General features: G+C 51.5%; 1 protein-coding gene across 10 annotated transcripts in view; it reads left to right on the forward strand.

Moving 5' to 3' along the window:
• ZNF536 (zinc finger protein 536) overlaps positions 1-15,523 on the forward strand; it is a 478,014-nt gene that overhangs the window by 306,679 nt on the left and 155,812 nt on the right. For 8 of the 10 annotated variants that reach the window (XM_084770782.1, XM_084770786.1, XM_084770781.1 and 5 more), the window contains one exon: positions 3,267-4,892. In XM_084770782.1, the coding sequence (XP_084626908.1) occupies positions 3,267-4,892 (1,626 nt within the window). Of the gene's footprint in view, positions 1-3,266; positions 5,313-11,822; positions 12,756-15,523 lie in introns of those variants that run through there. The other 2 variants (XM_084770780.1, XM_084770788.1) reach the window with 2 other exon arrangements.

A 15,523-nucleotide genomic window follows, 5' to 3' on the forward strand; every position in this document is an offset into this window, starting at 1 on the left:
CGTCTGCCCTTGCTGGAAGCCCAGGAGGCAGAAAAGAAATCAGCACACCAAAGGACTGGGGGCTGAGGGTTATCAAACCACGTAGAAACTAAGAAAAAAAACTTAAACCAGGAGGCTTTCTTTGATCTGTAAGGTTTATCCTGTCTTCACTCTGAAGTATTTACTTGGTGGCGAGGTAGGAAGTGCCCACCAGAGCAGAGGCCCCAATCAGCTCATAGAGATGCAGGGAGTGGAAAGACCAGTACCACCCGGAGCCGGGAAGGGTGGATGGAGGCAGCCAGACCAACCCTTGAAAGTCCCAGCGGAAGGGGCTGGAGAGATGGCCCAGTGGTTTAAGAGTGCTTGCTGCTCTTTCAGAGGACCCGGGTTCGGTTCCCAGCATCCACACGGCAGCTCACACCTGCCTGTGGTTCCAGTTTCAGGCTCCAGGCCTCTGGCCTTCTAAGTTACTGCTCTCGCATGCACGTGGAGACGCGCACACACTTGAAGTTAATAATGGTAAACCCAAAAGAAAAGGAAACGAAAGGAAAGGAATAGGAAATCCAAGAGGAAGCTCTTTAGCCTTAGGCCCAGTGAAACTTTAGCATTTAAGGGGACTGTTCTGGTTCCTAGCAATGCCTTCTGTTTCCTGGGCTCAGGGCAAGCCAAGGCCCCTTCTTAGCTGCGTGTGTGACACTATGCATGTGCTATGTCTTTCCTAACAGCAGTGTGTAAAGGGGGGGGGTCTGGCCTTTACTTTTTTACTGAGGTCCCAGAGCCAGCAAGTGTGCACAGAGGTCAGAAGTCCTTATTAGTGCATTAATTCACGTGCACATCTCTGGACGGCTTATCTTCTGTGCAAAGTTATACCACAGCTCCCACCTTGGAGGCGTTTCTCAGGGAAGCTCTCCCGTGGTCCCTGGGCATGCGACCCAGGAACTTGAAGGACCAAGAACTCTGCTGGTACTTTTAGGCCCCTTAGATCAGAATTTGGGGGGCAGGGAGAGAGGCAGATATTAGCACCAGTGAAAGCCTCCCAGGCAGCCCCATGTTGGTTTTTTGCAAAAAGGAGTCCTCACAGTAAGTACGCACACCAGAGTTAGATGTGAGCGACGCTGTGGAAACGCCAAGCCCTGGCCCCCATCTGCAGCTCAGCTCTCCCACCCAGTCTGCACCGGCCTGTGAATCAGCATCCTGGGTTTCTAGTCTGGGGTTCCAGACATGGCTCCCAGCCACTAGTCTCCCAGGCAAATGGAGTCAGCTGGGACAACTGTCAAGATGTACTCCATATTTCTAGTGGATCCCTACCCATGCAACAGTACCTCCGGGGTACCAGAATCTCAAAGTAGGGAAATTGTCTTTGTCAAGTCTGCCTCTTTATGTATACAGTTTTTTAAAAAAGATTTATTTATTTTTATTATGGGTATGATTGTGTTTCCCTGCATATGTGTCTGTGCACCATGTGCATGCAGTACCTACAGAGGCCAGAAGAGGGCATCGGATCATCTGGAACTGGAGTTAGAAGCCACCAAGTGGATGCTGGGAACCTCACCCAGGTTCCCTGGGAGAGCAGCAGTGCTCTTTAGCTGCTGAGGCGTCTCTCCCGCTCCATACTTACTGCTTTGGTGTAGCCAAGACAGCTGTGGAAAGAAAGTAGACCCAAAGGGCAGAGAAGTGGGTTGGGCGTGCGTTAGGAACTCCTGGGGTCGCCATTTGAATGTGGCAGGTGGGGGTGCCCCTTAGATTAAGCGCACAGTCCACAGATGGCACAGTGGTGTCCTCTGCTTTGAGGGTGGCATGTCACGGCATGGTCTTCCCAAGACCCGAGGCAGTGAAGTGTCTTCAGAGAACCCACTCACCAGGCTTTCTAGATGTTTCACAGCAGAACACAGGACAGGTTGTGTATGTGTGCGTGCATGCGTGTGTGCACGCGTGCATGTGTGCGTGTGTGCTCCAGAGCACTAGCCGGGCATTAACATGTGCATGTGTGTGAGGTGTGTATGTGCGTGTGTATATGTATGTGTGTGCGTGTGTGTGCATGTGCGTGCATGTGTGGTGTGTGCACACGTGTGTGTGCGTGCATATGAGGGCGTGTGTATACGTGTGTGCTTGCGTGTGTGTGCACATGTGTGTAAGCTTCTTAGGAGAAACTGTCATTGAATTCTCTGCCTTCGCCAAAGCTTTCTGGGTGCAGAATCTAAAGAAGACCCAGGATGCTTGGAATGTGTTTAAATCCACATCGGCTTCCTTCCTCTTCCATCCTCCTTGTAAGCTGTCTGTTCGGGGATGTTCTCTCTGTCACACAAAGAACAATAGAAGTTGGGTGTTGGATTCAAATAAATATTTAATTCATGAAAATAACCTTATATGTTCCAGAACACACTTTAAAGCTATTTTTGTTCTCCAGAAAGGACCCATTACAGGTAAATTACACAGTGCACTACCTCAGCGTCAGGGTGCCATTAGTACAAATTTTAGGCTCGACAAAGACCAGTAGATAATGTTAATTTCAAATCCAGAAACTAAATATACTCCGTGCCTTTTTATTACTCCGTTTTCTCTTAAGTTTTATCGGCTGCTTTTCATCTTAACAATATGTCTTTACATCCCGCCATCACAGTGCTCTGTAATGATATTAATATTTTATGGAATCGGTATTTATAGTTCTTTATTTAGAGACAGTGCAGTAGGTCTGCAGATATCAGAGCCCGTCTGGAATGCTGCCCTCCAAATAATGATGAATTGCCTGTGCGGAGTGCCATTTGCTAATTATACCCATGATTTACTGTGGAGCAAGGCTTAAATCATTCATTTCAGTCTTGCGTAACAGTGCCATAGAATTTTTAGGTTTAAAAATGGTTTCCATGTGTATAATTTAAACAAATTCTAGCGCTCTTGTATACACAAAATATTCGCAGACACTCATTTGTTACATACTCTGTCTCTTTAAACTTCTACTTTTAATGATCACTGTGGTCGAAATTATTATGCTTAATTTTCATAATCATAGCCTTTAAATCTACAGCCGTTCTCACATGTTAGATAAAGAAAAAGATAGCTAATTGTGTGTAGATAGTGTGTCATCCCTCAATAGTCCCCAATGGTACAAAATCATTAAAAAAGCTTAAGAGCACAAATTATTCTTCTATTAAAAAACAGTCGTTCGCTAGCTAATTATTAGTTTGGGCCGCTTTGTTTCAGGGAACAAATGTTGATCCTTCTAGCCTTGTTCTGCGTTTCAAAAACGAGATAAACACTTGGCTCTCTCTTCCCTCGATGTCTTGCAGGTGAGAAGCCCTACAAGTGTCCCCACTGCGACTACGCTGGCACTCAGTCTGCGTCCCTCAAGTATCACCTAGAGCGACACCACCGGGAGCGGCAGAACGGAGCGGGGCCGCTGTCCGGGCCACCCCCGACCCAGGAGCACAAGGATGAGACCCCCAACAGAGCGTCTGTGTTCATCAGGCCCGACATCCTGCGGGGGGCTTTTAAGGGTCTCCCTGGAATCGACTTCCGAGGCGGTCCAGCCTCTCAGCAGTGGACGTCAGGCATGCTGTCCTCTGGAGATCCCTCAGGGCAGGCCGCCGGCATGTCCTCAGAGCTGGCCTCCGACGCCCTGAAAGGCGCTGACCTTCCTTCCAAGAGCCCCCACTTCCCAGAGATTGGAAGGGCTTATCAGGGCATGGCGAGCAACGGTGTCAGCTTCCAAGGGTCCCTGCAAGCGTTCATGGACAGCTTTGTCCTGAGCTCTTTAAAGAAAAAGGACGCAAAGGAGAAAGGGCCATCGGACGCCCATGCCGTGAAAGCCCACGCTGCTGCTGCTGCTGCTGCTGCTGCTGCTGCTGCTGCTGCTGCTGCGGAGGGTGGAGAGGAGAAAGCCAGCGGCGGGAAGGCCTCCCAGCGCAAGTCTGAGAAATCTCAGTACGAGCCTCTGGACTTGTCTGTGCGGCCCGACGCCACCGCTCTGCCAGGCTCCTCCGTGACCGTGCAGGACAGCATCGCGTGGCACGGCTGCTTGTTCTGCGCGTTCACCACGTCATCCATGGAGCTCATGGCCCTTCACCTCCAGGCAAACCACCTAGGCAAAGCGAAACGCAAAGATCACCCCACGGGGGTGGCAGTCAGCTGCAAAGAGCAGGCTCGGGAGGCCAGCAAGGTCTCGGTGCTGCCCTCCATACAGGCGAACAAGGAGATGGCCCTCCCTACCACCGTGGGCGCACTAGACTCCGCCGCCGCCGCCACCGAGAAGATGGCCCAAGGACCGGCCAAAGAGACTCTAGGGGACCAGAAGAGCGGCCAGTGGCCCAGCCACATGGACCCTGCCTTTTGTACCTTTCCTTCTGACTTCTACAAACAGTTTGGCGTTTACCCCACTATGGTCGGCGGCTCGGGGGGCCCTGGCTCCTGCCCCAACAAGAATCCCAACGGGAAAACCCACCCAGAAGACGATGCCCCTATCCTGATCCCAGAAACCACCAATAAGAGCACTACTGACGACCTCTCAGATATTGCCTCCTCCGAGGACATGGACTCCTCTAAGGGAGAAAACAATGAGGACGAGGAGATTGACACCGAACCGGAAATGATGACCAAGCCGCTGTCCGCCCTTGGCAAGGACGGCAGCAGTGAGGGCGGCGATGGCCTGCTGCCTCCGGGCGCCTCCCAGCCCATCCAGGGACTGCTCTCACCTTTAGCCCAAGCGTCGGAAGAACAGTGGCACAACCCAGGCCTCCTTCCTGCCCAGGACCCCTCAGCGGGGTTGCCAAAGCCGGAGCGGGGTCCCCCCGGCTTGGAGAAACCTATGAGCATGCTGTCGGTCCTTAGGGCCTACAGCGCCGATGGCTTAGCGGCCTTTAACGGGCTTGCGAGCAGCACAGCAAATTCTGGATGTGTCAAGAGGCCAGACTTGTGTGGTAAGTTTTAGAATCCTCCTTCCTTCAGTCCATTTCGCCCCCCGCCCCCCAAAAAACATCACCGCTAAATTGTGCATTAGAAAAACAACAAAAGTGCAGTCGGCGTACCTGCTAGCAAACTTTAAAGTGAACATTTTAAAAACAGAAAAGGCCAGTGCTGTGTATACAGTGTAGACAATCACGGAAGTCACGTTCCTTTCAGTTTTGAAACTGGTACTTTTGGGGTCCAGCTTTCTGTGTGATGCCTGCATGGAGGGCACGGGAAGGAGACAGTATCTCAAAGTGTGCACTTTCCTCTTATTGTTCATCCATACGTTGAGGAAGGGAAGAGAATTCACCTAAACAAAAAACAAACCGATGTGGTAACTTGCAAACTTCCCAGTATTTTAAATCACCTTAAAAAAAAAAAAAAGAATGAAAGAAGGAAAGAAAGATGCCCAAAGAGGATCTCGCATTGCTTTGTCAAACCAAACCTGCTTCCCTACACTCCCTTTACTGACTTAGAGAGGATCCTAAAAATCATCACATTAACACAGTGTAGCGAGGGGTCCTCTCTCCAAATTAGGGAGATGGCTTTGGGATGTGTGTGGCTCACCTGGGACATATCGAATGGCAGTTACTGTGACTTTGGCCTTCTGCTGTTGTTGTCTCTTCTGTCTGTGTCTGTCTGTCTAACCAGTCTGTCCGTCGTCCTAACAAGAAATGTACATTGTGAAGTGTGCTCAGCGGTGTGGCGACCCCACGTGTCCGATCTTGTAAATCAGCAGGCACCCTTTCCTCCTTCAAGAAACTGTTACACCTCCCCCCCACCCCCAGAGTCATTCCAGATTTTCTGTAGCCCAGTCCCAATCCTGAGCTGGATCACATGGATCTGGGGACAGGTGGGGACCACGAGCGTCACGTACTTGGCACCCAGGGGTCCCTATGCAAAAAGCAGCTCGGTGTGTTGTCCCTTGAACCCTCCCAGCCCTGAAAGCCCACTAGAGACAGCAGCACGGGACTCACCATCTGCCCGGTGAATGAATTTCTGAGATCCCTCCCTTCTTCTGTGGAAGGAAGAGAGAGAGGAAAGGAGGGCGGGTCGGTGGGCACAAGGGAGCATTTCTAACCCTCGCATCCTGATCCCTCGAGCACAGAGCGGAAACCATGAGGCTAGGCTGTTTATAATCTAAATCGATACATTTCTTTTTGTTTTTCTGTCATTCCCTAATTCACTAAGAAGCGGATCAAGCAGTCAGAAATACCTTTTTGAGTTGTCAAAAATCACTAAATGGATTTATGACAGCTCAAAAATATATTGATGGCTCCTCACACTGAATGATTCACACGGTCCCATTAGCCAGTACCCCGCATCTATTTTTAGCCACGTGCGAGTCATTACTCTCGGGGATGTTAAAAACAATATTTAAAAGAAGAAGAAGAAAAGGGATTTATGTCTGTCCAGTGTCCCTTCTTCCTCTGGAAGAGAATGATACTTAAATCTTTTCTTCTCTGTTACTATAAGTTTGGGTGGAGTGGTTTTATAATTATTGTTGTTTTTATTGTGTTGTTTGAAGAGTTAAAAAAAAACATTTTTTTTTAGTCAATTTTCAGTTCTTTCAGTTACCTACATAGGACCATGGTTCCTGCCAGGAATCCACGCGTCAGAAAAGATCAGACCCTGGCATGTGCGTAAGCTTATTATTGTTGGAATGAGCTCGTGTTACCCCCAGTAATCTCCCCATTCTCCTATCAGTGTGCACGAATGGCGGCCTGCCTTGAGGAAGCTTGTCCACTGATGTCGGTTTTTTGCATCAGGCAGTGGGTGGAGGGGGCAACCTGAGGAAGGGAGAGGCTGGTCCCCTGAGATTTTTGCAGAGCTGGCAGGAGTTCTGTCCCCTCCCCAGATATCAGCACACCACTCCCCCTGATATTTCCATGCAAAACCAAAAAAAAAAAAAAAACCTCTTCCGTCAACCTGTCAGTCCCTAGGCAACAGGCCCTGGGGTGCAGGCAGTACCCCCGCCCCCGCCCTTTGGAAGTGTATAAAGACCCTTAGACCATCGAGGAAGGAAGGCCTCCCTGGGAGCTTTCCCAGCCATTTTAGCCACTGGCTCTCTGCTTTCATAGAGCATCATTTCGGTATTTTGTTTGGCCCCACGTCTTCTAGAAGCTTCTGCTGTGCTTTCATAGGAGTTTTGATGGCTCTTCCGGTCTTCTGGTCCCCAGGCATCAGACCCAGCATAAGTAATTATAATCTCACATCCTTGCTGGGCACGGCGGTGTCCCAGAGCCCAGAGAAGCCATTGTCATCCTGGCCATGAATTGTTATTTCAGAGGGAAACATACGCAACTGCCCCTTCCTAGTGCCGCAACAGTCTGTGCATTGTAAGCTCCAGACCCCCCATGGGCGTCAAGGCACAGGGCCTGAGACACCCACAACCTTTATCTCTTCTCCGCCCCACTTAGAGTAGACGTGACCCGGCAAACAAGCCCGCCCAGTCAACAGCTGGACTTCCTCGCGGAGCTGGGCTTTGCCAAACCGATGCCTTACTTCAGATTCCTTATCTCAGAGTTCAGAGCCTCACGTCACCTGTTCAGTGAGCCTAGGGTCCTAGAGCCTAGAAACTTCGGTGGCTGGAGGTCAAACTCTCCTACACGGAAGGCCTCGCTTCTCTCACAACGGAAAGGTACTCGAAAAGCAAGCCGTGAAAACCTGGCCTGCCTTGTGTAGACCCCTACAGAACTCAGGAGCCACACCCCTGCACCCACCAGCAAGCCAGAGAGTATGTCTTCTCTCTTGTTGTGTTGAAAATTGTACGCCCAGGACACATTGTTAGTTTACTGTACTGTTGCTTCCCAACTTTTAGAACTTTAGTCCTAACCCCCTAAGTGTTTGCATCTGAGGTCCTGGCCAGTGTGCACCGGCCATTTCTGGCTGATGCGTTCTGACTTGGGTCAGCGGACCGAGCGCATGGAGAGGCAGCTCCATCCTCTTAGGTGAGGAGAGTCCTGTAGCACATCCCACATAGAGGGCATGATGGGAACATCTCAAAAGAACCTTACTAAGAGGCTGGCATGTCAGTGTGTCAAGGACTTGTCACGGGTGATCCTGTGGGAGATCCTGAGTCATCTCAGAATCAATGGGAGGACAATTTATTAAGTTGCTGTTAGAGAGGGTCAGGTCCCGCTGGTCTGATCTCGTTACATGACATCCTACTCTAGCCAAAACTTTAGCTTCTGGAAGGTGGCTGTCAAGATCCGGGCATGTCCCCCCCCTACCCCCCGCCCACCCCATGCTCCCTTACTCTGCCTCACTATGTAAAAACAGCAAAGACGTGCCATCAGAGAGCTCTGATGTGTCCTTTGTATCATTAGAGCGGACCTGACCTTGGCCTTCCAGCTGGACAGGCAGCACATCAGTGTTTAAATAAGGATCCCATGAGGATGACCGCTGGTCCAGCACTGCCAGGCAGGGCAAGCAGGCTCCCCGTCCCCCTGGGGAGCTGCTGTGGAAATGCTGTTGAGAGACCCAGGACAGGGTGAGAGGCACAGGCCGTGGCATGCACACAGACAGTGCCTCCAGTCTGCAGAGCCTCAGGAGGTTGCTGCCTAGAGACACTAAAGACCTCATTTCACCCCAGGACTGGTGCATGTGGGCATCGACTAGGACACCTCCCTGTCCCTTGCTTTTTGAAACTGAGGCGACCAGCCAGGGCTGGCGGGAATCGCCACATTAGCTTCCTCAAACATGATTTTCTCTGTCCCTTTCTGAGTCCTCAGGGCTAGTAGTGCTGACACAGAGTTCTTGTCAGGTTAAGGGGCAGGCGGGAGGGGGGCGGGAAAGCACACTTCCTTTACCATAGCTCTGCCCTGGCATTTCCACCATTCAAGGAAGCCACGCCCCGTGCGGAGGACCCACCAGCATGTTGGTCGTGGTGGTTAAGACCTTGTGTGCAGTTGCCATCAGGCCACGCGATCCCCTCCCGGGTGGGAGGCAGAGCTTCAACAGGGGTAACGCCAGTGTCCCCACTGCTTTATTCTCTGCAAACTGGGAAAGTTCCCCAACCCGAACCGTGCAATGGAGGCCCTCCCACTGCATTTTGCCAGGATGAGAGAACAGGGACCTATCTCCCACCACCCAGGTGGTGGCATCAAAACCTCGTTACATCATGCATTCTAAAATGATTGACGTGATGTGATGAAACATAGTAACCCAACTAAATTATCTTAAAAGGTGACTGCTGTCCCACCGTGATGTCACTGCATTGACAGTCCGAAACACCTACCATTTCTTGGCTACCCAGCCTAGGGCCAAAAGGCCAACACATGTCTTCTGAGGGGCCAGAGGGTAACTGTTGTCAGCTTACAAACCACGAGCACCTGCTTATTCCGGCTCTGGTCTTCTGGGTAGCACTAAAGAGGTGACAACCAGTGTGACTTTGTGCCAGTAAAACTTTATGAATTAAAGCAAGGGACAGGCTAGACTTGTGACCCCCCACCCCCAATTTAGTGTAAAGGGGGAGGCGCTCCTGGGTTATTTCCCAAGTAAGAGATGGAGACACTTGCCCTCCGCTGTTTCCATGGACAGAGATATGATGCAGGCGGGACTCAAACCAGTCAATGCAGGCCTCCATCTGCTAGGTAGACCTTGCAGAGGAAAGTGTGTGTGTGTGTGTGTGTGTGTGTGTGTGTGTGTGTGTACTTCCAGAAAGGTATCTCTTCCTATCCCTTCAAAACACCACAGGCAAAAGGATGGAACATCCGTGGCTTAGCTTTACAGCAGCTGCCTCTCAACAGACAGGGGGGAATTAAGAAGACAGACACCCGAGGGCCTGGGGCAGGTGCCCCCAGCTCAGATGAGTGCCCACCTACACCCGAGGGCCTGGGGCAGGTGTCCCCAGCTCACATGAGTGTCTACCTACAGGTGCTGCAAAGAAACAGTTGAGCATCCCAAAGCCTTTCCGTCACCCTCTTCCCTTAGCACTAAGATGGCGCCAGCCTTAGCTTCCTCATGTCCCATGCCATAGTCATTGCCTAGGGAAGTTCATCTTGAAAGATGACACTGGCAGCTTTGTAGTGTCACCAGCCCAGAGGCCGTGCTATTTCTATTTTGGTTCAGTTCAGCCCAGGCATGGTACCATCCACAATGGCCTGAGCCCTCCTTCATCAGTCACTAAATAAGAAAATGCTCTATAGACTTGCCTAGCCAGATCTTACGGAGACGCAGTTCGCTCCTCGCAGACGACTCTGGCCTGTTGACGTAAAATTAGCGCAGCAGCCATTGCCGGTGTATGAAGCAGCACAAATGTCAAGGATAAGGCGTGCAGGCACCTCAGCGTGGGTTGTGGTGCGTTGCCAGTGGCCACTGATACACGCTAGAGACCCGAAGTCAGTGGGTTCCATTAGGAAGATGGCACAGGATAATATCGCAAAGTTCCATTCTGCAAAGTGTGTGGGTGCCCAGAGAAAACCCAGCCAACGCCAGGGAGGGTGAGTGGCCAGGGAGTGGGGTAAACTGGGGGTTCCCTGCAGCTCTGTCCAGTGGGTGGTGCTTTGCCCGAAAGCCCACGGAGCCAGAGACGCATGGCTGTCTTCAGAGGCTGGATAAGGCACTCTTGCCCAGCGTGGCCAGTTTGGGATTTGCGTCAGTCTCCGTGGTGCAGCCCATTCCCAGGCACAGTGTTTTCCCAGCAGCAAGGTCCATTTGACCTACTGTAGGGCGGAGCCTTGTTAGTCCCTGGATATCTTTGCCTCACAGTGCTTGCCAGGCCCCGCTGACTGCCTCACGGCTGATCAGAGAGCCTGTGTCTGACTGGTGGGGCCAATCCCGGGTGGCATCCTGTAGGTAGGACCGTCTGATGACACTGGCACTCTGGGAAAGGCTCTTCTCTGCCCTCACCCAGAGCCGCGCCATGACTGACAGAGAGACAGGCGCTCTGATGACAGCTCCTCCCTGCAAATCTCACAGCGTTGGTTTCCCTCTCCTTCCCTCTTTTTAAATGAAAGGGAACGGGACTGGTGTGATGCCGCTTGCCCGGCAGGATGACAGAACTGTTGCGGGGACGCCATTGTGTTTGCCAAATGGTCCACTCGTCATTTCAGAACAAACAAATGGATGGTGTCTGTGAGTCGGCAAACAGTGGTGACATTTAGCCGTGTTTATGTTGCTTTGCTGCATCATTCTGTCTCCGGAAGCTACTGTCAGAATCAACACTGCCTCTGAAGCAGGAGAAAAGTCTGGTAGAGTTCATCTTGGTGGCTGCGTCCATATTTCCTTAAGGATTTCACAAGACTGAGGAATCGCAGCCAAGTGTTTTTGGTTTTTTTGTTTTTTTTTTTTTTGCTTTTTTTTTTTTTTAATCCATATATGTCTCCCCTTTGAAAATGAGTTAGGCCTAGGAGCGGGGAGGGGAGTTGAGGAAGAGCACTGTCGGAACAGGCGCGTTCCGGTGGGCCCCATGCTCTGCGTCTGTCCATCTGCTTCCATCTCAGGCAGGAGCTGCACAGTCCTGTTGGTGGGTGGCGTGGGCCCAGGGCCCCCCAACATTGGCCTCCTTAGTCCACTGCGTGGCGGTGATGCTTGGAATGACAGCACAGTCTCAGGTCCTATGTCAGCTGCAGAAGGAATCAAGTTGCTTGCTTGCCCACTCCCCTCTCTCCTTCTTTCTGTTTTTTTTTTTTCAGATGTTGTGTGCAAAGCCCAGGCTTCAAATAAGGTAGCAATTATGTCCTATTAGGTAGCCCTGATCACCAATTCCTCTATACCTAATTGCCAGCCTGCTGTAATCACGTAGCCCACTCCTGCTCTCACCACAGACAGAAAGAGCAAATTTTATAAATGCCACTCTATTGTCATCCTGCCATTAAGCACTAGGGACCCATGGCCCTGTCCTTGCTTTCAAGCCCCCATCAGTGTCTGGATTAATAAGTCTACACGTTTTCTTTCAGGTAAGTGACACCCCATGTCCTAGTCGCTCTGTCTGGACGTCCCCTTGTCTGTCCGTGTTACCTGCAGCTTGTTAACCGTGCAAAGTCAACAGAAGAAGGCACACACATACACGTTTTGAGCGAACTATATTCCCACTGGCACTGGCACGTGTGTGCACGCAGCACACCGGCCTGCAGTCTGGTAGAGTCAGAGAGGTTGAAAACATTGCCCACCCCCCCCACCCCCACCCCCGCAGGATGTTCCCCTGTAGTGAGGGGTGTAAATGCTCAGTGACCTGACGGAAGGAAGGAGATCCACTCCAGGTCCCGAATCCCAACCGACAAACCCTGGTGGGTGGCGGGTTCCCGGGCCATCGAGAACCTGACTGGAGCAGTGCCTGCATCCTCGCGAGGCTCACCTGAGCTCAGCGGCCTGGGCCCCATGATAGTCTCGTCAGCATTTCTCCCTTGCGCGTCTGATTGTCATGTATGTTGTAACACTTTAGAAGAATCCAGAGAAGTGCAGTCATTATCTCTCTCCATAGTATTTAAGCAGAACTATTGCTAGTTTAATATTGTGTCAGGTCGCCGTCGTATTAACCAGGAACAGGTGACAGTGAGATCCCAGCGAACACCCTGTACCCTGACACACTCACACCACCTTAAAAACGGCGATCGAGGCGAAAATGTGTAAACGTGGACCGGGTTGCGCTGTGCTTTGGAGTAGACTGTTGTTGAAATAATTAGAAGATACAGTAAGGTGTTCCTGGTAATGAAGGCATGTAAGTTATCATAATTGTAGTTTTCTGCATAAGTGTCAAACTCTATCTTTCCGTGTGCTGTATGCCGAGTTGCGAGTTAGGTCATTTATGAATGGAATGTGAAACAAATACTAAAAATGCTTCAATAAGTTATCTTGGTATCGCTAATAAAAAAAAACGCTGTGAAACATTAGTGCAGTTTTGAGTCATTATGTTAATTCATACCCACAACACCCCCTCACCCTTCACATGCTTCTCTCAGTGGGGAGCCTCAGCAGGACACTGCGGCGGTGGCAGCGGTGGCGGTGGTGGTGGGGACAGGCTCCCCAACTCTCCCATCCATCTTCAGGTGGCCCTTTTAGGAGCAGCATTTCACAGACAGGCAGAGGCAAGCGACTTCTCTGCTTCATGAGACGCCTGTAGAGGGCGCCAGAGAGCACAGTGACACGTGTGCCCATCTCTCTGTGTGCCTGTGTCTTAGGCAGGTTTCTGGATCACAGGACCCCTGGACAGGGGATTACAGGCACAGACTCCACAGCCATCTCGTGCTGTGATCAGCAATCTTGGGTGGGTTACGGGAGTCTGGGGGACATTTTCATGCCACCGAGATGTTTCGGCCATTGCCTGTGTTTGTGGCAGCAGGCTGGTTCTTGCCCCGCCTGACGCATCTCGGGAAAGGGCTTACATTCTTGTGTTGCCTGCTTTTCTTGTCCCATGAGCTGAGCTTCTGGGTCCTCACTTTTCAAGCTTCCTAGCCTTCCATGTGTTACACACACACACACACACCAATTTTTTCACACACTATGCACTCTCTAACTGGTCCCCTGGGGGCAGGGCAGAGAACCCAAAGCTCCAAGCATTACTCACATCCCCAAATGGAGGAGGTGGAAGTCGACAAATGTCCCGTAGGATGCTGTTGTTGACCTTGGTCTTGGTGACAGGACAACGGTGTCCCCTCAACTACAGGAAACAACCCATCCAGTCTTTCTCATAACAGCCGCTCATTTTCTCAACCCCGAGGGTCACAGTGCCGCATTAGGGAGTCTCTAACTAGAGGAAGGGACAGGGCTGGAGTAAGACGGGGGGGGGGGGGGCTGAGTAGATGTGAGGAGAGGCCCAGGGGGGCGTCTGACCTTCCCAGTGTCCAGTACTCTGGACTGGAGCACTTCCTGGATCCCCAGAGGCACCATTGAGGGCACACTGTGGGTTCCGGTGGACGAAAAGGGCAACTCCCAGATGCCTAATGAAGGTAAAGAAAAGAGCTCTCCCCTCCAGGAGCCAGGTCCCCACGGCTACAACCAAGTCCCCAGACCAGCTCCCCCGCAATGCAGGTTGAGGTGGCATGAAGGGAACACAGGAGGACTTCCATCTTCTGTGAGGGCTCTCCACTCCGGGGAACTTTCCTGACAGAAATGGAGTCCAAGAAGGTGATTCACTTATGCCCTCTCCTGATGCCCTCCCTACCCCCGCACCCCATCCCCACCCCCCAACCCCACGCCCCAGGCTGATCACAATGCCCCCAGCTTCGCCCATCATTTAAAGCCGTTTCCCAGACGCTCCGCAGCTAGCGTCTCACCTGCTGGGCTCCTGAGGAGGGGACAGGGCTTGAGGGGAGCAGGAAGGAAGGGCGGAAGGAGGCACAGAAGATTCCTCTCTCTTCCACCCCCAACACTGACAGCTGGGAGGGCTCCCCGGAGCCACATATCCAAGCAGCTCCTGTTCTCTCTTCCTCCTTTCTCGGGGAGCCCAGTCCCTCTCATGAGGTCTCTAAGCAAGAAGGCTTGGTGGCATTTCCTCTCTAAAGGCAGGGTGTTTCCTGAGTCGCTCCCCAGTGGTAACTGATGAAGAGTAAAAGAGACCTCCATGGATTCCAATTCTCCCAGCCTCGCCCCTCCCTGCCCCGCCTCTCATTTTGAGACCCCCCTACCTCATCACACCTGCCCACTTCCGCCTCCTCCTCTCCACCTCTGGGTAACAAGCAGCTCCCATGTCACCAGTTGAATGTGCTTGGGAGCATCCTGTCTGCTGCCTGCCACCTGCCGAAGGAGCCACGTAGTAGAACCAGGCTTTCGGGACATTCAGCCAGCTTCATTTCACAGCTCTGCCTGGAGGCCAGGAGTTTAGCTTCCTGTTGGTTCATCACCCCCAAACTCCTGCACGCACACACACACACACACACACACACACACACACACACACACACACAGCCCCACAAGTTTGGATTCAGACCTGGGGCAAACAGAAATAACCCCCTTTGGGTCTGCCTTTATCCTTACAGCCCACATCTGCCCAAGCATGGTTGGCTCTGCTTCAGGGTGCACGAGAGACCCCAGAGTCCCCATCTATGGAACACAATAAGGAGAAGGTGTCTGGCTTCAGAGGCAAGACGCCAAGGGCGGGAAAGCGTGCGCACTCCTGACTCTGTTCACGCGCTTTTGAAGTTTTGATCCTCGGTGAAGGAGACCGTCCACATCTGGGAACAGAGTAGTGTGTGTGTATATGTCTGTTTTTCTCAGAGAAACGTCCCAACGATTCAAAACACAGGGGCACACTGACAACAAGTGGCCCCAGTGAACAGAGTCTGAGCCCATTCCAAGGTGAAAAATCAGGGAACTCTGCAAAATTAGCAAATCTATACTATCAAAACCAGCCATTTCGTACAGGGATGCTGGCTGGTCCCCTGAGGAGCTAGTCTTCGGTCTGTCTGTTGCTCTCTGTGCTGCCTCGACACAAGCATCAGTGCTAACCTGGTCACAAGGCTAAGCTGAAGGAACCTGAATTTCCGTTGTTGGGGGATTTACATAAGACAGTCAGTTATTCATACCAAAGGAGAAAGGCAACCAATCTGGGCAGGCGAATTGCAACTGATTTACCAAATTGTGGCATTTTAAATTTTTTTATTTTGATTCTTCTTATTATTTTTTTTTAATTGTGGCTTTTTATAATGAGGGACAAATAGCT

This window comes from Acomys minous (assembly GCF_964271855.1).
Source record: "Acomys minous genome assembly, chromosome: 20".
Lineage (NCBI taxonomy): Eukaryota > Metazoa > Chordata > Mammalia > Rodentia > Muridae > Acomys > Acomys minous.